The 27,898-nt window shown below is 37.1% G+C and overlaps 1 protein-coding gene across 5 annotated transcripts; it reads left to right on the plus strand.

Moving 5' to 3' along the window:
• Window positions 1-27,628, plus strand: LOC129261918 (pleiotropic regulator 1-like). Of its 5 annotated transcripts, XR_010293472.1 has the most exons (14): window positions 1-106; window positions 1,793-1,929; window positions 6,415-6,471; window positions 6,688-6,781; window positions 7,920-8,007; window positions 9,513-9,725; window positions 10,258-10,395; window positions 13,738-13,932; window positions 16,121-16,239; window positions 18,114-18,253; window positions 22,391-22,584; window positions 24,447-24,632; window positions 24,688-26,816; window positions 27,441-27,628. XR_010293472.1 is itself a non-coding variant. In XM_054899942.2 (12 exons), the coding sequence occupies exons 1-12, from the start codon at window positions 60-62 to the stop codon at window positions 24,504-24,506; spliced, it is 1,482 nt and encodes a 493-aa protein (XP_054755917.2). In that variant the 5' UTR covers window positions 1-59; the 3' UTR covers window positions 24,507-27,628. The 5 variants fall into 5 exon arrangements, 1 of the variants encoding a protein (XP_054755917.2); XR_010293470.1 differs by having other exon boundaries at window positions 24,447-26,816; XR_010293469.1 differs by having other exon boundaries at window positions 24,447-24,997; window positions 25,105-27,628.
• The last annotated feature ends 270 nt before the right edge of the window (window positions 27,629-27,898 follow it).

Consider the following 27,898-nt stretch of genomic DNA (forward strand, 5'->3'; position numbering starts at 1 on the left):
AGGTCAGTAAACAGTCCGTCCATACCCTGGTGTTTCGATCACTCAAGAGGTCACATGAAATGTTCATAGCTGATAATGCCCATCCTCCTAACAGGGATCCTCATGCGTAAGTATCAAACATCATTTTTTATTAGTACATCTTTGGTATGGGCATATTGTTTTTGACACTTTCATATGTTATGATAAACCTTTTATCTCCTAGTGGGCCATATTTCTCATGAATTCTGTAATCTGATTGGTCAATTTGTTTGTGAGACAAACCTATATTGAACAAGCTGTTGTTGTTTTAATGTTGTTCTCATTGTTACGCGCATTCCCAGTGATGATTTCAACCCCGTAATATGAGACAGTATTACATGTGTATTCAAGCATCGCGCTGCGCACTACTATTTGCTACTATCAATTTCAATAGCATAATGTGCATTATTTTTACTGTGATCATTGTGATGTCATGGATGACTTCCTTTCAAAAATCACTCTCAAAATGCAGGGTTTGCATTGATTTTTAGTTCTATTCTATTGATTTCCCCTATTCCAAAATAATATAAGGATACACTTAAAGAGATAAAATCGTTACACCTTGCTTGTATCTACGTGCATGTTCTGGTTACATAATATGTGTACAATCAGGGTGTAACTACATGTAATAGTATCTTTAATTTTGAACAAAATCACTATTTGTTTTTAAAGGATGGAATAATTTTTTCAATAGTAAACCAAGTTGTATTTGATGGAATTAGAAGTACACGTCATAAACTAATGCCGGAAGTTTTTAGGTGAAAAGGATCATCAACCATAAAAAAAACATCCTCAGCTTTATAATATCTTGTCAATATTGATCAACAATAACCCACACAAGTACTTGATTGAATGCAGAAGACATTCAGTGAGAGCTTTAGACATGCAACCGTTCCCTTTTTAGAGTGTTTGTTCCTCTTTTTTGCTATGAATACGCAAATACTTTTCTTTAAATTTCCGATCATGGAGTATAGATTACACACAGCACGCGACACTAACGCCGGTCCGACCGTCCCAGACCGGTAAAAATCACTGTCAGGCCAGTAACTTGTTACATGAAAAGAACAAGTAAATTCTTGCCTACGAGCACATGTTAAAATGGTGAATTATCAAGTTTTCAAGTAGAGTCATTTCACATATTTTTTTTTACTGATCTCACTACAACAGGCTGGCAATTGTTACGTTGAGACAAATCTTTAAAGATACTCTTTTTCCTTCTAAGAATACTTTTTTTTGTAGAAGGTTGGCAGGTCTGAGAATAAGGAGAAATTTTACCAATTGGAATAGTTGGAATTTACTCAATCATGAGATGTTTTTCATAAAGTTTTGTAATCAAATGGCTTGTTTCTGCAGAGAACCATTCAACGGTATTACCCACGTAAGTATCCATTATCAATCCAGAATTCTGGAAAAACTTCCCTGTAGAAACAGACGCGATGCAGTTTATTGATAAACTGCATCTCATAAACACCTCCCAGAGGTGATTCTGAGAAACCGTATTTTGCACGATGCGGTTTATTGATAAACCACATCGCGCAAATCACCGTTTCTCATAACCGTGTTTATCCGTTTATTTGCAACGCGGAATGTGAGTTAATTGGATTATTCGCTCTGTAGAAACAGGATAGTTTAAGGGCGATACAGTTATTCGATTCCGGAATAAGAACCTTTCTTAATGATTCTCTGTAGAAACACGCCGACATTTTTTTGTCACTTTCCGTGCCAAATATTTCCATATATACATGTATATCCTTTACTTTGTGTGTGCTAACAGAGATACGGTTAAGGTTGCCTGCAAAGTTAGAGATCAGTATGGGATGGTACAGAATCTTACAGCTAACACAGAACACCAGAGAATAGCTGAACTATCACACAGAGAAATAAGAGAAGGGAGCCAGGAGTATGAACAAGGTAACCCGATGACTTGATTGTATAATAATTTAGGCATTATGAACATTAATGTTTGATTGGTTGGTTGGTCGGTTGGTCGGTCGGTCGAACGGAATATATCAGATATAAGTTTACAAGGTAATATATGTAAACATGTAATATATATAATAAATTTATAATATAGTTACATTATAAGCATCGGTTCAATAATATCAAACAAAATGACAGTTTTAAAAGAATGCAGGAGACTGCCATCGTGAGCAATAAGGCTTGATAATGATGGCGACCTCGTAAAAATCATACCAATAAAGAAGAATTGGCTGAAATTATAGAAGTCGCTCAATTACACTATATGATTAAGGTCTGAGTAGTTTCATTTCAAAAATCCTACTGTAGACGGGTCAATATATGGTTTGACCCGGAACAAATTGCAACAAATGATTTTTCAACGGTATTTTGTACTATCTGACCTTAGAAATAACATACTAAAAATCTACCAAAATCCGCATCCGGGAAAGTGGTTATTTTTAAGATGGCGTCCAAGATGGCCGCCATTCACTAAAAATGGATATAACTCAATCATTATCCACCCTAGAATCCTATTTGGGTTCATATTCCATGGTCCAATTGGTAAAATAATTTATTTATACAAGTTAGAGTGAATATTAGCACTCCAGGGTACCAGGAAAATCCAAGATGGCGCCCAAAATGGCTGCTGTAGGCTGAAAATCCACAATTCATCTAAATTTGTTTTTTATTCAATGGTTTTAAGGATTAAATAGTACATTGAAACAAGTTACAAGGACAGCCAGTGGTCTGGTGTGTCCAAAAATCCAAGATGGCTTCCAAAAATGGAGTTTAAAATGGATGTTGATAATTAAAATGGACATAGTTCATTTCATATCCACCTGAGAGATATGATTTTGGTGTCTAGACCATGGTTTCAATGGTCAAATAAGACATTGGGACAAAGTACAAGGACAGTCAGTGGTCCGGTTTGTTCAAAAATCCAAGATGGCTTTCAAAAATGGAGTAAAAAATGCTGTTGCTACTTAAAAGAAAAACCAACATAGTTTGTTCAATATCCGGGAATATGTTTTTTGTGCCTATACCATGGTTAAATGTGTCAAATAATAAATTGGGATAAGTTACAAGGACGATTTGGTAGTCAGGTATGTCCAAAAGTTCACGGTGGCTTAAAAAATAGTATCGATTTGCCGCGATGGTATTTAGAAATGGACATAGTTCATGTTTTATTCGTCAAGGGCATATGATTTTGTTGTCTATATCATGGTTTCAAAATGCAGAAAATTAGTTACAAGGACAGTCAGTGGTCCAGTACGTCGAAAATCTAAGGAGGCTTCAAAAAATCGGAGTCTAAAATGACTGCTGTTACTTTAAAAATGGACATAGTTAATTTAAAATCCACCTAGAAGATATGATTTTGGTGTCCACACTATGGTTTCATGGTTAAAATAATAATAATAAATTTGGACTAGTTACATTGATATGCAGTTGTCCATTGTGCCTAAAACACAAGAGGGTTAAAAAAAAAAGGAATCTAAAACGGCTCATATCATTCAATAGTGGTCAGAGTTCTACAATATTCATCTGCAAGAAATAATGTTGGTGTCCAAATTGTGGTATGAAGGGTCAAATAATACAGTCGGACAAGTAACAAGGGTGGTTAGTTCTCCATTTTGTCAAAGAATCCTTGATGGATTCTAAAATTTCATCAAAATGGGTGCTGTTACCAACACTCATGAAACAATATGATAACTTGTCTCCCATGCATTTAAGTGTAGGCACCAATATTATTTCTAACAGGTAGATATTTTATGTAACAGTAGTCACTTTAGAACCCATTTTTTAAGCCAACTTGGATTTTAAGGCAAAATGGATAGCTGCATATCATGGTAACCAGTCCCAAAGTATTGTTTGGCCCTTGAAACCCTAGTGTAGACACCAAAATAATATCCCCAAGGTGTATTTATAATGTTCTACATCCACCTTTAAGTAACAGCAGTCATTTAAGACCCCCATTTTTAAAGCCATCTTTGATCTTTGGACATACCTGACACCTGACTGTCCTTTCAACTTAACCCAATGTATTGCTTGACCCTGTAAACTCTAGTATAGACAGCAAAATCATACCTCCAAGGTGTATTTATAATAAACTATGCATACTTTTAAGTAGCAACAGTCAATTTACACCCCATTTTTTGGAAGTAATCTTGGCTTTTTTAACATACAGACAACTGGCTGGTCTTGTAACTTACCCTAGTGTATTACTTTACCCTTTTAAACCATGCTTTTAACACCAAACTCATATTTCCCAGACAGATATTAAACAAACTATGTCCTTTTATAGGTAACATCAGACATTTTTTTACTCCATTTTTGGAAGCCATCTTGTAATTTTGGACATACTAGACCACTGACTGCCATTGTCTTGTCCTAATATATAATTTGACCCTTGAAACCATAGTTTAGACACCGAAATCATATCTCTAAGGCGGATTTAAAATTAGCTATGCCACTTTTAAGTATCAACAGCCATTTTAGAATCAAGTTTTGGAAGCCATATTGGTTTTTTGGTCCTACCAGACCACTGACTGGCCTTAACACCTGTCCCAATGTATTATTTTGGCCCTTAAACCAGTGGTTTAGACACCAAAATCGCATCTCCCATGCCGATAAGAAATAAACTATGTCCGCTTTAAGTAGCAGCGGTCAATTTAGAACCAATTTTTGGAAGCCAACTTAGATTATTTGACCGACCAGGCAACTGACTGTCTTTGTAACTTGCCCTAATGTATTAATTGATCCTTGAAACTAGTAGTTTAGACACCAAAATCACATTTCCAGGCCGATATGAAATGAGCTTTGTCCGCTTTAAGTATCAGCAACATATTTTTTCAGACCAATTTTTGGACGCCATCTTCGATTTTTGGACATACCAGACCATTGACTGTCCTTGTAACTTGTCCTAATATATTATTTGACCCTTGAAACCAGTGTTTTAGACATCAAAATCACATATCCCAGGCCAAAATGAAATGAGCTATGTCCGCTTTAAGTATTAGCAACCATTTCAGAATCAATTTTTAGAATCCATCGAGGATTTTTGCACACACCAGACCACTGAATTTCCTTGAAACTTATCCTAATGTATTATTTGACCCATTTAACCATGGTATAGACACAAAAATCATATTTCTGGACATTGAGCAAACTATGTTGGCTTTTTAAAAGTAGCAACAGCAATTTTCGACTCCATTTTTGAAAGCCATCTTGGATTTTTGAACAAACCGGACCACTGACTGTCCTTGTACTTTGTCCCAATGTCTTATTTGACCATTGAAACCATGGTCTAGACACCAAAATCATATCTCTCAGGTGGATATGAAATGAACTATGTCCATTTTAATTATCAACACCCATTTTAAACTCCATTTTTTGAAGCCATCTTGGATTTTTGGACACACCAGACCACTGGCTGTCCTTGTAACTTGTTTCAATGTACTATTTAACCCTTAAAACCATTGAATAAAAAACAAATTTAGATGAATTGTGGATTTTCAGCCTACGGCAGCCATTTTGGGCTCCATCTTGGATTTGCCTGGTACACTGGAGGGCTTATAATTCATTTTAGCCTAAATCAATTTTTGTACCACCAGACCATGGAATATGAACCAAAATAGGATTCTAGGGTGGATAATGTGTCAGTTGTATCCATTTTCAGTGAATGGCGGCCATCTTGGACGCCATCTTGAAAATAATCACTTTCCCGGATGTGGATTTTGGTAGATTTTTAGTATGTTATTCCTGAGGTCAAATAGTACAAAATACCGTTGAAAAATCATTTGTTGCAATTCGTTCCGGGTAAGGCTATTTTTGGTCGTATATTGACCCGTCTACTGTTGTTTCTTCACTATATGAATTAGAAATTTTTCTCCTTTCTTTTGACTGAATCAATGGTTTAACTTGAAGTCCATTCATAAATCTACAAAAGTTATAATGCATAGTGGTATTTATTTCCTTCATCACTTGTATAATAATGCCATCACAATTGTAATGCTGTATGCTTTGTGAAAGTGTTATAAAGGTTCTTCATTAGCATAATCTACATGTGTGGAGACTGAGGTACAGCTGCTTTTGAATTAAACAAAATATATATTTTACCCTGATGCTAGATGTAGAATTTACTCAATTCTTTTTTTTTAATGCAATGAACATCTGTAGGGGAAAAAAGGTGGAAGTAATCTACTGCAAACCCCAAATTATCATATTGGCAAAGCTGCTTTTGAATAAGTAATAACATTTTAACAAGTACACAAATGAGTGTCGCATATATTTGGTTTTATTTCGTGAACTTCTGCAGCAGGTCCAATTAATATGTTTATCATTTAACATTGCATTGTTACTTACAACCATAGGCTATTATTACTTCTTTCACCGTATGAAAATATGACTCATCTTTGTTTCTTTCAATCATTGATTTAGGTTATGAGGAGATTCCAGCTCACATTCAGCCCGGACATCCGTATCCAAACGCTCCAGGTTAGGGTCTTTTGCTATTTGTTATCAAAATTTGCAAACAATGAATCTATTTATCCTATCTAATGAATTGTCCATTATAATGCTGGTGACGGTTAGGTGCACATACAAGATGGGTTGAATTAACATTTTATATTTTTGACAGTGTCTTTGTAATGCAGATCCATCAAAAGTTATTCCCTTTCTAACCAAATATTTTTATTATTTGTTTTTAAACAGGAGTACCATTATCTGAGCAGAATGCACGACAGCCCGGTCTTAGTGAGGGTGGGATACAGCAGGTGATGAGGGGGCTTCCACCATCAGAAGCACAGTAAGTAATCTTTCTGTACTTTCCTCTAATCAATTTTTATATAGCGCAAATTACAGTTAAGTCTCTGAGCGCTCTCAAAGGTAGTATGAGAAAGAAAGAGGGAGAGAAAGATAAGGAAAAAATTAGAGAGAAAGATAATGAAAGGAGAGAAGGATAAGGAAAAGAGAGAAAGATGAGGAAAAGGAGAGAGAAAGATAAGGAAAAGAGAGAGAAAGATAAGGAAAAGAGAGATAAAAATAGAGAAAGATAGGGAACAGAGAAAGATAGGGAACAGAGAAAGATAGGGAACAGAGAAAGATAGGGAAAGAGAGAGCGGAAGATAAGGAAAAGAGAGAGAAAGACAGCACTTGTCTTTTCCCCCTTCATCACTTTGATGTCTTGTTACGTACTAACACTATACTATTATGTTCCACCTTACCACTTTGATTCTGTTTTGGCATAGTTTTTTTTGTAGATATTTGGTAAAATGTTAAGATTCAAATTTTCACTGAAAAATAGCATTTCTTACTTAATAAAGTGAGCTAAATGCAAAAACATGATTTCATACACTTATTTGCATTACTTTGTGAACCTTTACAGCCTTGTAGTTTACATCCGACTCTACGCACCTGCAAATTTTTGCAGTGATTGTGCAATTGGCAGCCAAGATCTGAAGGGGGGGTCAAATTTATATTTGAGGGGATCTATCTGTAGGTTTAATGGTGAATAAATATTGTTAAAAATACTTTCATACTACTCCGCCAGAAAGTGAAAGGAAAATAAACTGTTTTGATTAATTAACCATTTCTTTGATGAAAAATTCACTTGGCAGCCATTTATTTCTATCCTTTTGCAGATGTGTTGCAATGAACAAAATATATGGGTTTGTCAACCATGTTAATTCATTTTTACATCAGAGTCATAGTGGAGAACTTGAGGGAATCAATAGTCCAGTAATCATTGTCCAGGGGTCTGTTTCATAAAGGACTTGCAACTGTTGTAACTTTGCCATAATGGCAACTTCCATGGTAACAGGGCTCAGCAGCCAATCAGAGTCAAGGTTTCCATGGTAGTTGCCATAATGGCAAAGTTAAAACAGTTGTAACTCTTTATGAAACGGGCCCCTGTACTCATTGTTCCATTCGATTTAACTCCCTAGGATTCAAGCTTCAAGAACAGCACATGGAGTTGAAGACATTCAAAGGAAAGCTGGCATTCCAGAGAGAATACAACCCCCAGGATCAAGGGTAAGATATTCATACTCCTGTTGAATAAAGTTTGAAAGGGGTATATGTGACCTACCACCCCCAAAAACCACAAATAAGTCGCCAGGTAAGGTTCTCTGTCAATAGCCAAAATAGTAATTTAGTCTCCAAAATCCAAAAATTAAAAGAGCAATTCTTCTCCACTCTGTGAAAATTTGAAGTCGTGAAGTTGAATAAAAGAAAAGATACAAGAGTTTCTTGGACACTGCTTTTTCAGACTGCTTTGAAGTTTCACTGAGATTACACAATATGCACATCTCATACTTGAGTGAGCCCCAAACTTCAAACCTTGTTTTCTCCTTATTTTTCAAGCTCTTGCTGAATATCCTCTGCATTCAATCAAGTACTTGTAATGGTTATTGTTGGTCAATTTTAACATATTATATATAATTTTAAAGCTTAGGAAATAAATTGTCAAGCTCAATAAAAATCTCAATATTCATTTTGGTTGACTTATTGTTGGTTTTGGGGTGGCAGGTCACAGTGCACGGTTAGCACGCCTTGAAGCAGTCTGAGGCCACAGACTTTCTATTCAGTGGCCTCAATTGGATATTCATGGCACTTTTTGTTTTTCCCCATTTCATTTGTGATTTGCTGGATAGAAAAGTGACTTTGTTCTAAAAATATTGACATTTTAACCCTAAATAGACTGGGCTATTTTGATGCCTAAGAAGACTGGGGGGGGGGGGGGGGGGGGGCTGATTCAGCCCCCCCCCCCCTATGATCTCGGCCATCGACCGCGCAATCGCGACAAAAATTGCACGTGCATTACCCATGGCATAATCTCCAAGACTGTAGGATAAAATTTCCGAAAAATCTCATAATTCATTAATTATGCTAATTTATGCGTAAAATCAAAGATTTGCTCTAATTAACTAAATAAGGCCTCTAAACTGCTCATTTTGTATTCACAGACTCTTTGAAGGATTCTGATCAAATGTACTTTAAAAAAAAATCAATATCACAATTCTTTTCTTATGTATTTTATTGTTTTTTTAATTTCTTATGTATTTCTATGTTTTTCGACTTTTTGTTTTTTATTGTTTTTTCAATGGAAATCGTCCGCTACTTTATTCTGACCATAAACAAGATGAAATTAATTAAGTTTGATTAGTAAAATTGAAAATAATGATACATTTATGAAGTTTGGCTAAAAACACAATTTGCATTGGATTTGTACACAAATTCACGTTTTTGAGCAATTTCGGGTCGACATGCACTTACAAAATGTTGCGTAATTTCGGAAGCACGTACCCGGGTGTCGCAAATTTGGTCTCAAAAGTTGCGCAAGACTTGAAAGAAAAAAAAGTCATGGAACGGCGCAGCGCCAGCTTTTGGCGTTACAGATTTATCACGAAAAATGTCGAGGAGGGGGGCTGAATCAGCCCCCCCCCCCCCAGTCTTTTTAGGGTTAAGGCCTGGGTTAGATGGTTCGGTATGTAGCTTTGTTTGTTGAAAAGCGATTGTTTTCTTTTTCTTTTAAACAGGCCTTGGTGGCTGTTTCCTCGGGCACCAAGAACTCGCAAGCCCTTGTTGCGAGGAAAGCTCCCACAATGCCCAAACCAAAGTGGCATCCTCCTTGGAAGTTGTATCGAGTGATCAGCGGCCATCTTGGATGGGTTCGGAGCATAGCTGTGGAACCGGGCAATCAGTGGTTTGTCACAGGGGCAGGCGACAGGGTCATCAAGATCTGGGATCTGGTAAGTCTTCCAAACCCCCCAACCCCTCCATTTTTTACCCCCACCTTTTCTTACCCCCTCTCTCCCCCTCCCCCATGCATCCTCTCTCTCCCTGTTCAATGTCGGGTCCAATTTTTATTTTTCATTTTAAAGAGCTACTTTTTTGGCGCAATAAGCAATTATGCAGTAAATTCTAATGTCATTTTTCTGTTGTAAAGTAAAATATGGATTTTTTTTAAATCTTTGACTCTTATACGTGGCAGTTGTTGAGGCAACAGTCTCCCCAGAGCATTTCATTTGAGGTAATTCAGGACAATTTAGGCCATGTTGCAGGTGAAATCGCTGTTGCACTCCTGTATTTACAATGCTGGTACCTTTGAAATTTAATTCATTCAAGTTTGAGCAAGTGCTGTGAACTCCTGAATTTGCAGATACCTGCTCTGTAGAAGACTTCAAAATTATTAAACTTCATTTCACAAATTTTAATGAATACATGTATTATTAAATATGAGTAAACAGAAATAACTTTTTGTATGTTTATCTGTTGCCTTAGGCTAGCGGTCAGCTGAAGCTGTCGTTGACCGGTCATGTGAGTGCTGTGCGTGGTCTTGCAGTGAGCCCTCGTCAGCCCTACCTCTTTTCTTGTGGTGAGGACAAGATGGTCAAATGCTGGGATCTTGAACAAAACAAGGTAGGTCATCCTTCTCATTAGCAGAGCTACCAACTGTTTACAAAAATGTGTATTTGTTATGGAAATATGACAGGAATACAGATATATGAATGGGCATCCACAAAGTAAGACTTCAGTGCTGAAAAAAAAGCCTGCCAACTGTTACAAAAATTTATATTTGTTATGGAAATATGACAGGTATAGTATACAAAATATGAATGGCCATCCACAAAGTGTAGACTTCAGTGCTGAATAAAAAACTCTAAAAGGGGGCGAAAGATCCATTTTTCATAGGTATTCACGTAATACTGTATGTGAACACATTCGCTGAAAGTCGTTTACATGCTACTTTGATGAGCGGGTTCAGGATGGAATGCTTGAATGCTATTTATGTATGCCATAGAAGGGGATTGTGGAAGACCTCTGCAGGGTACTGTTTCCTCAATACTTCTTATAATAATGCACATTATTGTTTGTTTTGTTTGTTTTATTTTTATTTCTGCATTCACAATACATTATCATAAATATTTGCATTGTTTGTAATATACAAAATAATTCATAATGCATACAATATAAACATAATACATAATTTGAAGGGAAAAAATGGTGTGGGCATATACTTCACATTTTGATAATAAAAAAGGAACATTAACGAAATTTAATGAACGCAGGAGACCTCCATCGTGAGCGGTTAAGCTTGTAATTGATGGCGGCCTCATAAAAAGGGTTCGTGACTATGATTGGTATAAATACTGAACAAGTGGGTGCAATGCAGGTGCACCCGTATCAGACATCTGAGCTGGTAATTTACAAAATGTTATTGCCCTACATTTCATAAATATCAGGAAGGGATAGGTATCTCCTTTGTATTTTCCTCGGTCTATATGTGCGTACTGAATTTGCATGCAAAGACAACACAAAATATACCTTTGTATTTTCCCTGGTCTCACATCCGGGCATCTGAGGACGCGTAGAAAGAGATAACGCGCCATAATGATCCGCGCAGCACAATATGTAGGGGAAGGCGGGGTAAGTTGAGCATAGGGGCAAGTTGAGCCACCAGCCCCAGGCCAAAAATGAATGAGTCAGATATTATGGTGGTGTCATGTATTGATGACCCATTACATAACCTTTAACCCCACCACATTGTTTTCACCTTTGAAACAAAAAGTACTTTTTTAGAGGGAAAAATACAAATTTCAGCCAAAAAAGTTAAAACGGGTGTGAAATAGATAAGTGTTTTTTACACACACACGTCTTTACATATAATAAAGACATAAGAACAATATTGTTAGTCCAGGTATGGACCTTCATTCTTGTCATAGTCTTTTACATGATGAATGCATAAGAAATGTGTGGATGTGAAATTATCGCATTAAGTTCGGACTGGGGTAAGTTGAGCCAGCCAACATGGGGCAAGTTGAGCCATGGTCATTCTTATGGTAATGTAAATAAAAAAACAATCAAACCTTAAAAATCCATCGATATGCAGGCAGAAAAGAGCAAATTCACATGACAGTTCTTTTTACTTTTAGAGAATGTTAGTATTTATAGAGAATTAGCAAGTGAAAAGACTTTAAATGAAATATTGACATGCTGGTTCTTCCCTCATTCATTTTGTACATGTAGTTTTTGTGGCTCAACTTACCCTAGAAGGTGGCACAACTTACCCCACAGATGGGGCAAGTTGTGCCACTTGACATCATTTTTTTCAAAGGTCACAACAACTTTCTGTGTGGGGGTAGAAAGTTGTATATAGGTGAAAAAGATTTTCCAAGAATCATATTTAAAGGCGAGGTACTTATTTCTACAATATCATTAGTCATATCAATTCTATCATGCAAAATGCAAAAAGTGTTACAACTTACCCCGCCTTCCCCTATCATATGTCAAACAAGATGAGACAAATACTGGATACATACGTCACAATGGTAACGCTTAGAGACACAGCCTGCTCAGCATGAAAGAAATAGAATCACGTTCTGAAAGAGTGAAATATCTAAATTATGATTTCGCTGTAGATGTGTGATTTGGATATTGACTGGCTATTCTTACAGGAAACATCAAATATTTTGCCCTTAACCCTAAAAAAGACTGGGGGGGGGGCTGATTCAGCCCCCCCCCTCGACATTTTTCGCGATAAATCTGTAACATGAAAAGCTGCCGCCGCGTTGTTCCATGACTATTTTCTTTCAAATCTTGCGCAACTTTTGAGACCAAATTTGCGATGCCCGGGTACGTGGTTCCGAAATTACGCAACATTTTGAAAGTGCATGTCGACCCAAAATTGGTCAAAAACGCGAATTTGTGTACAAATCCAATGCAAATTGTGTTTTTAGCCAAAATTCCTAAATGTATCATTATTTTCAATTTTACTAATCAAACTCAATTAATTTCATCTTGTTTATGGTCAGAATAAAGTCCCGGACAATTTCCATTGAAAAAACAATATAAAACAAAAAGTCGAAAAACACAGAAATACATAAGAAATTTTAAAAACAATAAAATACATTAGAAAAGAATTGTGATATTGAATTTTTTTTTAATATACATATGATCAGAATCCTACAAGGAGTCTCTGAATAAAAAATTAGCAGTTTAGAGGCCTTATTTAGTTAATTAGAGCAAATCTTTGATTTTACGCATAAATTAGCATAATTAATGAATTATGAGATTTTTCGGAAAATTTGATCCTACAGTCTTAGAGACTATGCCATTTGTAACGCACGTGCCAATTTTCGTCGCGATCGCGCAGTCGACGGCCCAGATCATAGGGGGGGGGCTGAATCAGCCCCCCCCCCCCCCCCCAGTCTTCATAGGCATCACAATAGCCCAGTCTATTTAGGGTTAAAAGTACCATATCGCCCTCGTCTAAAGGCTCGGGCCAATATGATTTTGCTGTGGGCAATGTATTTGATGTTCCCCTCAAGGCCAGTCAATATTAAATAAATATCTATAACAAGGTCGATATCAGCCAATCAAATCGAATGATTTCTGTAGCTTATAACGGTTATTGCAAATTTTTTAACATAAGTTTTATTAAATGGGCCCTAGGTGCTCTGGCAATTAGTAAAAAAAAATTAAGAAAAATATGGGTAACTGTGCCTAAGTTGAGCTTCCATATGTCACATTTTTGCCTATTAAAGACAAAGCAATTTTTAGACCAAACTTTCCAAAACGTGTGTCATGTATACCTGTATGTGAACCTCTTCTAGATCATGCAGATTTCTTTGATCTCAATAGGTTTACTTAGACAGAGTATGAACTTTTGATAAAAATCTCATGCCTAATGCGTGGGACTTGGCATGTCTGAAAATTACCCCCTTGATGAATCACCCTTTTCCTTCTCGTTTATCGCAACAGGTGATAAGACACTACCACGGTCATCTCAGTGCCTGCTATGCCCTTGACCTTCATCCGACCATCGATATCCTGGCTACGTGTGGACGTGACGCTACCATCAGGATATGGGACATCCGGTCAAAGGCCTGTGTCCACACACTGACCGGTCACACCAATACAGTGGCATCAGTCAAGTGCCAGAGTGCGGAACCTCAGGTATATTTTATTTTGATCTCTACGTTTTATTGTTTTATCATGTATCTTTTTTTTCACATTTTTGATACATTCTTATTTTAGCCTTATTTGAAGACTCCATTACCTACCAATCACATAATTCAATAAGTTTTTCAGTATTTTGTTGAGCATTGTTCAAAATGCATTAGAATATTTTACAACATAGAACTGTGTACGCAAACAATTTTTATTAGTAAAGACCTTGACATGAGATCAGGACCCAGTCTTACAAAGAGTTACGATTGATCCGATCAACCTCAACTATATGAAAATCCATCAGTGTCATCATTTTTTCTACAGGAAATTTGCACAATGTCCTTCATAAACAAAGAGAAGCACACTCATTCTCAAAGAAATGATGAATGAATGAATATACATCATATCTAGAAAATAGAATTTGCATGCATCTTAGATGTTGATGTTGCTGGCCGTCCATAGTTGTGGTTGATCAGATCAATTACAGCTCTTTGTAAGATGGGGCCCAGGAAGCCCTGCCCACTCTACCCTTCTGTCTCTCTGTATATATTTCTCTTGAAATGTGATCCTTAGAGCTTAAGCAAGTTTTGAGCTGTGTGATATAGTGGGGGCATCGGTTGATTCAACCCCCCCCCCTGAGATCTCGGCCGCCGATAGCGCGAGCGCCGCAAAAATTTGCACGCTGGTAGTGTGCGATGTAATCTACAAGGCTGTATGGTAAAATTTTCCAAAATAATGAGATTTTATTTTATATGAATTAATTATGCTAATTTATGCATAAATCATACTTTTTGCTCTTATTCACTAAATAAAGCTCCTAGAATGCTAATTTTTGGTAAGAATATTCTTTGTAGCATTCTTAACAATCGCAATTGAAAAAAATTTTGGTTTGGAAATCAATTTCTTATGTATTTTATTGTTTTATGAATTTCTTATGTATTTCTATGTTTTTCAACCTTTTGTTTTTCTTTGTTTTTTTCACCAGATTTATTGCACAACCTTTTTGAAGCATAATTATGCTAAAATCAATTGATTTCAGCTGTTTAAAGCAAAAATAATCATTATCTTTATGAACATGATGAGAAAACTCAATTTGCATTGACTTTGTACACAAAATCACGTTTTGGAACAATTTTTGGTCTGACATGCACTTACGAAATGTTGCGTAATTTCGGAACCGCGTACCCAGGCGTCGCAAATTTGGTCTCATAAGATGCGCGAGACTTGAAAGTATAAACTCTGTGAGTGGCGCGGTCAAAAAAATTCGCGCGGCGGAATGATCGCAGAAAATGTTGAGGGGGGGTTGATTCAACCCCCCCCCCCCCCGGTCAGTTTAGGGTTAAAAGTATAATTAGAATTGCAATCTTTAAAGTCGGTTAGTAGATCATTCCAAAATAATGGACCTGTGACAATAATTGTGAAAAAGATGTACGAGTAAGTGGAAGATGATAATGACATTGACCAGTAGGATAGCTGTGAATCTCGTTATTCGTTCTAAATAGAGAAGATACAGAAGTGGGTAATTCTCTTGAGAGCTGAAACATAAATATTTAAAGGTTAAATGCATAAAGATCATGGAATTGTAGAACATTACATGAATAAAAGAGTGGCTTAGAATGAGCCCAGTAACTTGTATTATTATTAATTCTTATTAGTCTTTTTTGGATAAGTAAAATTTTGTTGATTTGAAGTTTTGAACTGTTCCCCCAAGAAAGGATACCGTAATTTAAATACAGCAAAATTAGAGTGGAGTATAAACATAAGATACGGGCGGGAAAAGATAAGCTTGCAGAGGACACCAGTATTTCTGGATATAATTTTACTAATGTGATTAATGTGGGCTTTCCAAGTTAATTTACTGTCGATATATACGCCAAGAAATTTTGTCGTGTCAACCTTTACAAGAGTTGTGTCTTTCAATCAGAGGGACGTGGGTTTGAATCCCATCCATGGCCTGTTTTCCTTCAGCAAGAAATTTACCCACATTGTGCTGCACTCGACCCAGGTGAGGTGAATGGGTACCCCTTAGGATTTATTCCTTGAATGCTTTTACCGTCTATTTGGCGGCTCAGCTACAGCCGGGGTTATAATATGATACCAAGTATCAAGCGCAGTAGAGTTTATGCAATTATAGTAGCTGCACTATATAAATGGACCATATATTAATTATTATTATATATTTATATTGTTTCAGATTGTCAGTGGTAGCCATGATTCAACCATCAGGCTGTGGGACCTGGCAGCGGGCAAAACTAGGGCAACTCTCACCAACCACAAGAAAAGCGTCAGATCAGTCGTACTACATCCCAAACTGTAAGCATGTTATAGGAGCGCCTCGAGCACCTAGCAAGGTGGATACGTGCGCTATACAAATCCAATATTACTATCCTATGATATAGGCTTGTAATTGTTATTATTATTTGTTTGGTGTCGCCTGTGCCTGGGAGGTGAAAAGTAAACTAAATCACTGTGACCTTGTGTACTATATGCATGTAAATCCTATGTATTATTACTCTTATTATTATTATTATTGTTAGCTAAGGGTCTCCCCTTCCAATATGAATGATTGGGGATTTGCTGGGGGGGGGGTATCTTCTCCTTCGTTCCCAATACTCTTATACATACAGTTCAGTAGGGGTTTCCCCCCCCCCCTCCTTCCACAGGGTTCTTCATTTTGAAAAAAATACCCTGATGATTATATTCTGTTTATCCATATACACATAATGTAGATAACAAAGTATAGATAACATATATTACAAACGTAATGTTCTAAATCATTGCCATGGATTCTCGACATGCAAAGGTGCTGACTCTCCTGGAGGCTGGAGATATTTATATCTCATAAATAAAAATAAAGTAAAATTCACAAAGCAAAATGGTGAAAATTTGATCAAAATCGGATAACACATAACAAAGTTATTGAATTTTAAAGATTTGCATTATTTCGGTGAAACAGTTCTTGGCATGTTTTTATGAATATTCATTAAGTGAGCTGATGATGTCATATCCCCACTTGTTCTTTTGTATTTTATTATATGAAATTAGGTTTATCAAAAAATTTACTACCAAGAACTAAAACAATTGGATTGACAACTGATTAATGCATTAGTTATTTATTGCCACAACTTATTTCATCATAATGGAGACACATCATTTACACATGTATGAAATAATGAAACATTTATGATTTCATGTAATGAAATAAGAAAAAGGAAAGTGGAGATGTCATGACGATGTGCATATAACTGTTTTCACAAAATATTGATAAACTTTAAAATTCTATTACTTCGTTACTTGTTATCCGATTTTGATGAAATTTTCAGCATTTTGCTTTGTGAATTATACTCTATTTATTCCGATATAAATACTTTCAGCCCGGACCATCCCTTTAATAAGAGAGAAAGGACACATTAGCACACAAAGCAGGCTTCAGTCTTCCACTCAGGGTAGATTCGTACACATGTTGCTTGGTCTGACGGGCACTACTAGTCTTCCTTTTCCTTGTACAATACAATTGTAGTTTTTTTACATCAATCATTTCTTATATGTCTGACTGTCTGACCAATTGTTCCAAAGTTATATAAAGTTTTTTTGTTCGCCCGTCCTACGGGAAGTATTATGGTACCACGCTCGGTGTCCGTCCGTCTGTCTGTCCATTAACTCTTTGTAAACGCGATAACTTCAGTTTAACTTAACCTAGGCTCATATAATTTGTTGTGTATAATACTTTCATGGATCCCAGGAAGCTTGTAGATTTTGAGGTCAAAGGTCAAGGTCACAGTGACATGTTTCATCTTACCCTTCTGAAGTCCTTGTAAATGCGATAACTTTAGTTTAACTTAACCTAGGCTCATATAATTTGTTGTGTATAATACTTTCATGGATCCCAGGAAGCTTGTAGATTTTGAGGTCAAAGGTCAAGGTCACAGTGACATGTTTCATCTTACCCTTCTGAAGTCCTTGTAAATGCGATAACTTTAGTTTAACTTTACCTACATGTAGGCATATATAATTTGGTGTGTATGATACTAGCATGGATCCCAGGAAGTCTATTGATTTTGAGGTCAAAAGAACAAAGGTCAAGATGCCACCTTCCAATTTTCTTGCTTAACCAATAGCTCCATTTTCCGCGTTACGGGCGGGCGTAGTATGTGCTCACCCCACCAACACTCTTGTTCTTGCCACAGGTATATGCTGGCATCTGCCTCTCCTGATAACATCAAGCAATGGAAGTTCCCTGAAGGAAACTTCATGCAGAACCTAGGAGGGCACAACGCCATCGTTAATTGCCTGGCCGTCAACTCAGATAATGTTCTTGTATCTGGAGGTAGGTTAAAGCCACTATGTCACACTACATTAAACAGCGCCATCTTGAGGCCTAAACTGCCTCACATGGACCCTGCATCTTTATCCAGAATGCAATGTTTTGAAATGTACTCTTTATGATATTAACTCATGATCATTCCTGCTTTTTTAATGGAGATCAGGGGCCCGTTTTATAAAGAGTTGCAACTGATGTAACTTTGCCCTTATGGTAACTACCATGGTTAACTTGATTGTGATTGGCTGCCGAGCCCTGTTGCCATGGTAGTTGCCATAATGACAAAGTTACAACAGTCGTAACTCTTTATGACTCGGGCCCCAGGTAACCATCATACTTGTACAAAATATAATCAACATTTTATTTCAGATTGTCTGATTAGTATATATCAAGCAGTAGCGTAACGAATGGCAAATGTAGATAAACGCTTGCCAAGTACACAAGTGCTGCGATGGGATTTGAACCCCGAACCAATGTGGTTCAGAGTCTTTACACTTATTCACAGGGCCATAACACCGCTACACAACGTTCTCGCCAGGTTCATTCTGACGGTTGGCGGCGGGAAGCGACGCAAGCCGCGCACAGGGGGAGGGTTCAGAGGGGAGTAGCTAGCGAAAATATCAATATCGACGAGCTTAGATTGCTGCTAAATGCAACACATTTTATGTCTATTTATTGCTCCTCCGGCCGGCCACACAGCCGTAACGGTTGCACGAATTGCGATTGAAGCAGAAAATTAAGGCATTACTGAAAACTTCAAAGGTCAAACTAAAGGAAAGGATGCAAACTCAATCTCATTTTATACTTACAGTTTATAGATTTATTCACATCGATGATATAGATAAATTCACTCCATACTTTCTAATGTCTAGATCGCTACATCCTTAGAAAGTGCGATTAATTTTGTGAATGCGTGTTGCTTCTTATGTCAGTGACCGACTATGGACCGCATGCATAGCCCCTTGCGCCGCACCATGCCCTTATCAAAATCCAAAGATTGTTCCGACTTTATCGAAGCCTCGGAAGCTCCGAGGCTTCCAAACAAATAATGGGCATCTGTATCATGAGACGGGTCTCCAACTTAAACACTTTGCATGTTTTTTTTGTTTTTTTTTCAGATACGATACTCACTGAAACTATAACTCTCATAAGACTTCTGTTGATGATGTTTATACTAATAATATCCAATCAAGATTCGTTTCTTACTATCAGTTATTGCTATGTTCATTTGTATTGTTCTTTACTCAATAAAATATTGAATGTGCTCACTATGAGCGTGAGAAATATTTTTAGTTATTCATAATGAATACTTTAATATTACGATTTTGTTGTTATTATAAAATTAATTGCGATTTAAAATATGTTTTGAAAGTATAGCTTAATTGACAGGAAAGCAGATTTCTATGTTTACATTATACACTATGTACAGTTACAGCGTGTGTGAAAGAGAGAGGAAGAGGGTGGGGTTGTAGGATGGTCGAAGGGAGAGAGCAAAAGAGGAGGGGTCGTGGACTGTGAAAAGGGATTTTGAGATCGTGTGTGTGGGATTGGTGAAGAAGTCAACATTCGAAGCGGATACATATTTATATACATACATGTACCTACACTACTGATGATGACGGCTGAATAATCTTTCTTTACATACATGTATATTTTGGCGATTTTTTTTTATTTTAAAAATGTTTTCTTGCACCATGAGTGGGAAGAGGTACGTGATTCAATATATTGCAACACAATATAACCATAGGTGCAGTTTTAAAGTTACAGAAATTCACGAACAGATTATTAAAAATGAATTAAAAAAGTCAGAAAGATCTTCTTAATTCTATAGCCCCCACCCAGCGTAAACATCATGAAGAATATTTGAGGTCACGAAATCAGCTGATTCGCACTCAACAGATTAACAGGTCTCGCACGTGGCACACATTCCAAGGGCTCAACCCAGAAAGTGAATACTAACTCGATCACGTGCCATCAGCTTTGGGGTGTCTCGTAATTCCGCACATTTCGACTCATTTCATAAATCATCCACTCGCAGTAATTAGGCTGACGATGTAAAGATAACTCTTTATAAAGCATAATACCGATAAAACATATAAAGACATAAGTGAAATTAAACAATTTATCCAACGATATTCCAATTATACTAGGAACTCATGTGGGCATGAACAAACGACATACATATCTTCTAAAACATTCACACATATCAACTTCCAATAATTCGTACTTCAAATGAATTGTCAATTCCACTTTATCAGAAATATGTTTAATGAAGTATTGTTATTATGTTGAATGTGTACTTCTATTGAATCACGTACCCCTCCCGACCCAAGGTGGATTTCCTATCGACATAAAGATTCAGCCACATTCACAGTAACACATCCATAAATGAATATTAATTTCATTCGCTCCGAACATTAACTTCTTTTCGCCAATCCCCTCCCCCACAAAGTCACAAACGTCCCCGCAAACATCTCATCATTTTCATTTACATTGCCCACGACCATCCCCATTATTCTCTCTTGATCTTTTACACAAATTAATTTGAAATAATATTTTATTTCAAATCGTAAGTGTTAAGCACATGTACAACAAATTTATGAAGTATTCACTATGTGATGACTAAAAACATTTCTCAGGACAGTGACAGGTGCGTTCTTTATTTAATTGGCAGGCAAAAAAAAACACTAAAGAACAATACCAATGAATATACACTGTACGTATAACTCACATTAATAAATGAGTCGTAACATGATAAAACGTAAGAATAATATTAATAAAAATTATTAGTTTTGAAAATTATAATAGATTCAATGAATATCTGAAAATAAAATACATTCAAATGAAATTAGTTTTGGACCCCATCTAATGTTGGAAGACTCAAATCAAGGATTTTGATGCCATGCCATCTGCGATTTGTATTCTGTATGTACTGTAGCTGATGTGTGGCATGTGGCGAGTGACACATAACTTGGTAGACTTGGTAGACACATCGTCGCGAAATTAATGAACACTTTCAAAAGATCGATGTAGAGATAAAGACTTTGATAATTATGGATTAAAATCGGAATATAAATGTGAATAAATCATTTTGCTGTAAGTAAATGAGTTGGACATTATATCAATCCATTCCTTTGACTTTGTCATTATTAACGTGATCTTTGAGTAGGCCCCTCCGAGCTCCGGCAGTGTCATCGGAAAAGCATGCATGTATCCTGGTCCCAAGGCTGGGACTGACTGGATGAAATTAAATATTGATCGAATTTTGATATTATTTTGGACACACTTTTGACAAAATAAGTGACAATATCAACAGAAATTCGTAACATCTGAATTACATTGCCTTGCCCAACTCAGGAACCCACCATACCCCTCTCTCCTCACTTTATTTTTGAACGTATTTACAAGTACTACCATTATTTATTTTTTTCTTTTACATATTATTCAGTTTTTGGTGTAGATCTAGGCCTGTTTTACAGTTGTCGGCCACGGTTGGCGGCTTTGCCCTGAAAATTGTCATGGTTGTCGGCGCCCGCCCACTGTGACGCGTGGTAGCGAGAATGTAAATGTTGCCGCTACATCCTTTATACCTCAGCCACATTTGCTCTATGACTGCCAAACGATGAGTCGAAAATGGCAGTTTTAACATTTTTTGTACCAGCTACATATAGGTGGTTTGAATAAAGATAAATGATATGGCTGCTTTTGACTCGACGTACGGCCGCTGTAGGAGAAATGTGACTGCTGCATTATTCTCTAGCAATTTCCTGAGAGCATTTTGGCCCAGTGGATTAGTCTTCTGACTTTGAAACAGAGGGTCGTGGGTTCAAATCCCAGCCATGGCGTAGTTTCCTTCAGCAAGAAATTTATCCACATTGTGTTGCACTCAACCCAGGTGAGGTGAATGGGTACCTGGCAGGAATTTATTCCTTGAAATGCACTGAGCGCTGGAAGGCAGCTCGAGATAAAGCAGGGGTAATAATGATAATAACAATGCGCCTCGGAATAGATTATTTCTAGATAGATCTCCTATAAATGTCTGTTATTATTATTAATAGCTATTCTCAATTTCACCCTATGACCAAGTAAATCGCTTTCTCCTTTCTTTAATTCAATCATGTTGAACCCTTTTTACTTTTACAGGAGACAACGGCTCCCTTCATTTCTGGGACTGGAGATCGGGTTTCAACTTCCAGCGGACCCAGGCTCCCGCCCAGCCTGGGTCGCTGGACAGCGATGCTGGGATCTTTGCCATGACCTTTGACCACAGCGGAAGTCGTCTACTGACTGCAGAGGGCGACAAAACAATCAAGATCTACAAGGAAGATGAAGAAGCGGTGAGTGTAAGAGATTAATGGTAAAATCAGAGACGCAGACGTTTTTTTTGTCTTTTTGTTATTTGAAAGTTTATCAAAATGAAATTGGCAACCTGAAAGACAGACTCTTTCATGTGATCAGCACTTTAAATTGTGTTTAAATCCATTTTTAATTTGAATTAAAATAAATTGGCAACTTGAAAGACGGTCTCTTACATGCGATCAGCCCATTTATATCCATTTTTTATCACAATAATTGGCAACTTAAAAAACTAACCCTTTCATGCGACCAGCCCTTGAATTTTTACATTATTCTCACTGCACATATTTATTGCTGGAATGGTAAAGGAATTGAGCTCAAAAGCCCATGTAAACAAATTGGCAGCAAATCTTTCCTGGGGCCCATGTAAACAAATTGGCAGCAAATCTTTCCTGGGGCCCATGTAAACAAATTGGCATCAAGTCTTTCCTGGGGCCCATGTAAACAAATTGGCAGCAAAACTTTCCTGGGGCCCTTGTAAACAAATTGGCAGCAAAACTTTCCTGGGACCCTTGTAAACAAATTGGCAGCAAAACTTTCCTTGGGCCCGTAACAGAGAGCTTAGCAATGATCGTAAAACACTTTTCTGCGATTGATTGCATTGACTACAATGTACAATCAATCGTGAAAGTCAAGCGTACGATCAATCGCTAACCTTTGTGTTATGTATGGGACCCTGGTCTGAACCTGACTGAGTATAGTGTCAAATTATATGACTCGATATAATGATACCTGCACAATATGATCTGACATTTTAGTCATGATTTCAGTCTTATGTTAAATCACAGTGCCTTTGTGAGAAAGTCAGTAACTTCTTCTTTGTTTTATATATGAATAGCAGAACAGGGACAAGGTTTTTGTCTCGCCTGCATAGCAGAGCGAGACTATAGGCGCCGCTTTTCCGACGGCGGCGGCGGCGTCAACATCAAATCTTAACCTAAGGTTAAGTTTTTGAAATGACATCATAACTTAGAAAGTATATGGACCTAGTTCATGAAACTTGGCCATAAGGATAATCAAGTATTACTGAACATCCTACCTGAGTTTCAGGTCACATGACCAAGGTCAAAGGTCATTTAGGGTCAATGAACTTTGGTCAAGTTGGGGGTATTTGTTAAATTACCATCCTAACTCTGAAAGTTTATGGATCTAGTTCATAAAACTTGGACATAAGAGTAATCAAGTATCACTGAACATCCTGTACGAGTTTTAGGTCACAAAACCAAGGTCAAAGGTCAGTTAAGGTCAATAAACTTAGGCCATGTTGGGGTAATTGTTGAATTGCCATCATAACTTTGAAAGTTTATGGATAGAGTGAATGAAATGTGGACAAGGGTGTAGTTGACAAGTCTTAAGTCACCATTCAAATGTCATTTATGGTCAATGAACGTGGTATTATGTCATTATATGAATGGTGTTTTTGTGAATGATTATTTTATTGTAGTTTTCAAAGTTAGCACTGCTGCTATATTAAATCGCGTAATGCAGGCGAGACTGCCAGAGGCGTTCCACTTGTATAAGTTTGATTTGTCTTTTTTTTTTTTTTTTTTGGAGGGGGGGTATTCATCTTCATGAAGACAAAAACTTTACTGTTTCTCAGTCTTACCCGTTTCATGCTACTCACCAGCCCAAACAATAAATGTTCTTCATTATTTTTTTTAATGGCCAATACGGTATATGGCCATAGAAACTAGTCAATTCATGAGTTGACTTTCTAGGAGTTTAAATAAGAAAACAAGGGGTAAAGGTCCCATACTGTTATTCTGTGTCTGTCCTCCATTTATTTGCATACAATCCTGTTGTTTAATTTTTTTAACTCCTGTGTTTTCTTTTTTTTCTTCAGACGGAAGAAACACATCCTCTAAACTGGAAGCCAGAGATCATGAAGAAGAAGAAATATTAAAGAGAAAAAGATGGGAAGCTGTTACTTCTTTGAACATTGGTTGCCGGATAGAATGCTGCTTGTAGATTTAGGCATGAATCAGTGACCTGAAATATGGCATGTCATTGATGCTGTCTGCAGAGTTAGGCACAAATCAGCGACAGAGATATGACATGCCGATTGATGCTGTCTGTAGAGTTAGGCACAAATCAGTGACAGAGATATGACATGCCGATTGATGCTGTCTGTAGAGTTAGGCACAAATCAGTGACAGAGATATGACATGCCGATTGATGCTGTCTGTAGAGTTAGGCACAAATCAGTGACAGAGATATGACATGCCGATTGATGCTGTCTGTAGAGTTAGGCACAAACCTACAGTGACTTGGATATGGCAAGCCAAACATACACATCAATTATATTACCTGAAGTTGACATATGTACTGGGTAGTTGATCATAATGATTTACGCTGTTAAAGCTATGTGAGAGTTCTCGGTCCCATTACATAAATGTTATCATTATGGTAACTTTGCCATCTAATGGTATCTACCATGGTAACATTGCTCATCAGCCAATCAAAATCAAGGATTTGAGGGAAGTTACCATTGGATGGCAAAGTTACCATAATAGTAAACAAATGATGCATGCACATGAGTTCATTATGCGATCTATCCTCACTTGAGTTGAGGCTCTGTTCAATCCATTGCACAAAGCGTTTAGGCTGAGTGCAATGGTTTGAACACAGCCTCAACAAGAGTGGATAGGTCGCATAATGGACGAATGAAGACATGCATCATTTGGTTTATACAACGACTCTTCTAGATTGTGTTATTTGACAAACTAGGAAAAAGATGGAATTAGAATGTATTTGCCTTTGTCCAACAACTAGATATTTCTGATAACATGATTATTTTCCCTATGTTTGAAAGCAGTTGTTGTCATTCGTTTGTGACGCGCTTTGATTCATTAATCTAAGTGCGCACAGTCAGCCTTGTTGATGTACTTTACTTTGATGCACGCAAATACACACGCACATGCAAAATGTACATGCTCAGTGGTCTACACTAAGGGAGAGAGCTCAACCGTGCAATGGAAAAATGCATGGTCGCTGTGCAATGGAAAATAAAATTTGCATGCAGCACAAAATGGATCAAATATTGAATGACTTTCAACCGGTGAAATCACAATAATCTTTGTATGAGTTATATGATAACTTTTACGCAACAGAGCCCAGGCAGAGAAATCTAATTTTGATAGGAAATAATGTTTGATTTGAATCGATTTGATTTATTACTTCACATTCCACAAAAGCAAATAAGAACATAATAACAATAATTACATTCACTGTTTTACAGATATTTTGGCACCACAGGAATCTCTTTGATTTAGGCAAACTTCTCATGAGAAGATGTAAACAACACATGGTCGCAGATTCAGATGGGAATTCATAATGCTGTTCATGACTTAGTAGACAACTGGGGCCGGTCATACAGACAGAGGCGATTGGTCCGATCAATCGCAACTATGGCACGGCAGCAACGTTAACCTCTAAAATACATGTTTGTTCAAAATATTTTCTAGAAATGACGTATATACATACACTAACTGTTTTTCTTGACAATTCAGTATGCTTCTCTTTGTTTTCAAAGGACATTGAGCTTTTTTTTAAAGACAAAATTATGACATGGATGGAATTCCATATACTTGAGATTGATCGTATCAATTGTAACTGTTTGTAAGATGGGGCCCTGGAATATGGTCTTAAGTCAGCTGTAGAGGGACGGTTTAGCACAAGAAAGGATCATTACCAACAGCTTTATGACACACCCACCAGGCCTACATCAGGGGCCTTTGACACAAAGCTTAGCAATCATCGTAGAACATGGTTTTTATGATTGATTGCAGTGAACACAATGTACAATTAATCATGAAAATCAAGCGTACGATTAATCGCTAACTTTTGTGTTACAGGACCCTTGTCTGAAGAAAGGCTTCAAAAGATCTGACTTTTACAGATTCAACTGAAGTTGATGTGATCCAAGCTTGGCTTGCCATATGCTTGTCGTTCATAAAATCATCCATATTTTTTATGTAAAGATATATGAAACGGCCCCACGGGCCTGTTCCATATAAGCTTGTTATACTAACATTTGCATAGATAGGTAAAAGCTACTGAAATCCTTCAATCTGATTGGCTAATAGTATTTTTTTATGAAATGGACCCCTGGGGCGGTATTCTGAACATTGTAATTTCTCCATATTTTATCTTTTCTCAGAGATATGACAAAATCGGTATTCTGGTGGATGTCATAACTTTTGTCACAAAAATTGTCATAAATTTTGTCTCTTCTATCTTTAGCGCGCACCAAAAATATGCGGCTTTAAATGCGCGTAATCCTTTTATACAAGCAAAAGATATGACAAAAGTTGTGACAGGGGGTAGCAGTCATAAATTTTGTCATATCTTTTAGTACCAAATATCTAGATACCCTGCCGACTGAATAACAAGCATATAATGATATTATTTAGATAAGATTGTGGTATTAGGTTCACTCATCATCCATGAACATTTTCAATATTATATTTTCATGCTACAATTAATTAGGCCCTACTTATTAATTCCTCCTTTTTTTCTCTGTTTTCCTTCTTTTTCTACTTCTCTAAAATCCTTCACAGCTCCCTGTCTCTCTTTGTAATTAAGCGCATCGATATTCGCGTTGCTGCGCGATGCCAACAACTGTATTGGGGATACGCCCTACCTGTCACGGGGCCTTCCTATTGGCTAGAATGGCTCCCACTGGGAACTAACGATGATTTTGATTGGTTTGCTTCCGAAAAGATGGGTGGGAACTTATAGAGATATGACAGGGAAAAGACATTGTTCAGGATACCGATTTGTGACAATCATAGGGGTGTCACATCTCGGAGAGAAATGACAAAATTTATGACAAAAGTTATGACAGTGTTCCAGAATACCACCCCTGATTGCTTGTAACTGAGGCCATAGGGCAGCCACTCATCTTACGACTGGTCTGAATTTCCAATTATGTAACGAATGGCCATTTTTTGTGTTGTAAAATAAACATCCTAATGTCTGACCAATTTGTAAAAATTTGTAATAAAAATAAAATGTACATACTTACATTATTATGAATGTGGATGCTTTTTTCCCATATCTCTAGGTTAACCCATTGCTTCCCGGAACCCGGTGATCCCTGTGTTAAACATATGGGATTCAGATAATCTCGGAGGCAATGGGTTAAGCGTTTGAGAAAGAGACCAAGGGACAGAGAGATAGTGAGAGAAAAAGAGACGGGGGTGTTCAGAGGAGAAGGAATTATAATTGGTGATTTATTAGAGGAAAGGGACAAAAAGAGTTAGCCTGGGACTGTCTTACACAGAGTTGAAATTG

The sequence above is a fragment of the Lytechinus pictus genome, chromosome 5, assembly GCF_037042905.1.
Source record: "Lytechinus pictus isolate F3 Inbred chromosome 5, Lp3.0, whole genome shotgun sequence".
In the NCBI taxonomy this organism is placed as follows: Eukaryota; Metazoa; Echinodermata; class Echinoidea; order Temnopleuroida; family Toxopneustidae; genus Lytechinus; species Lytechinus pictus.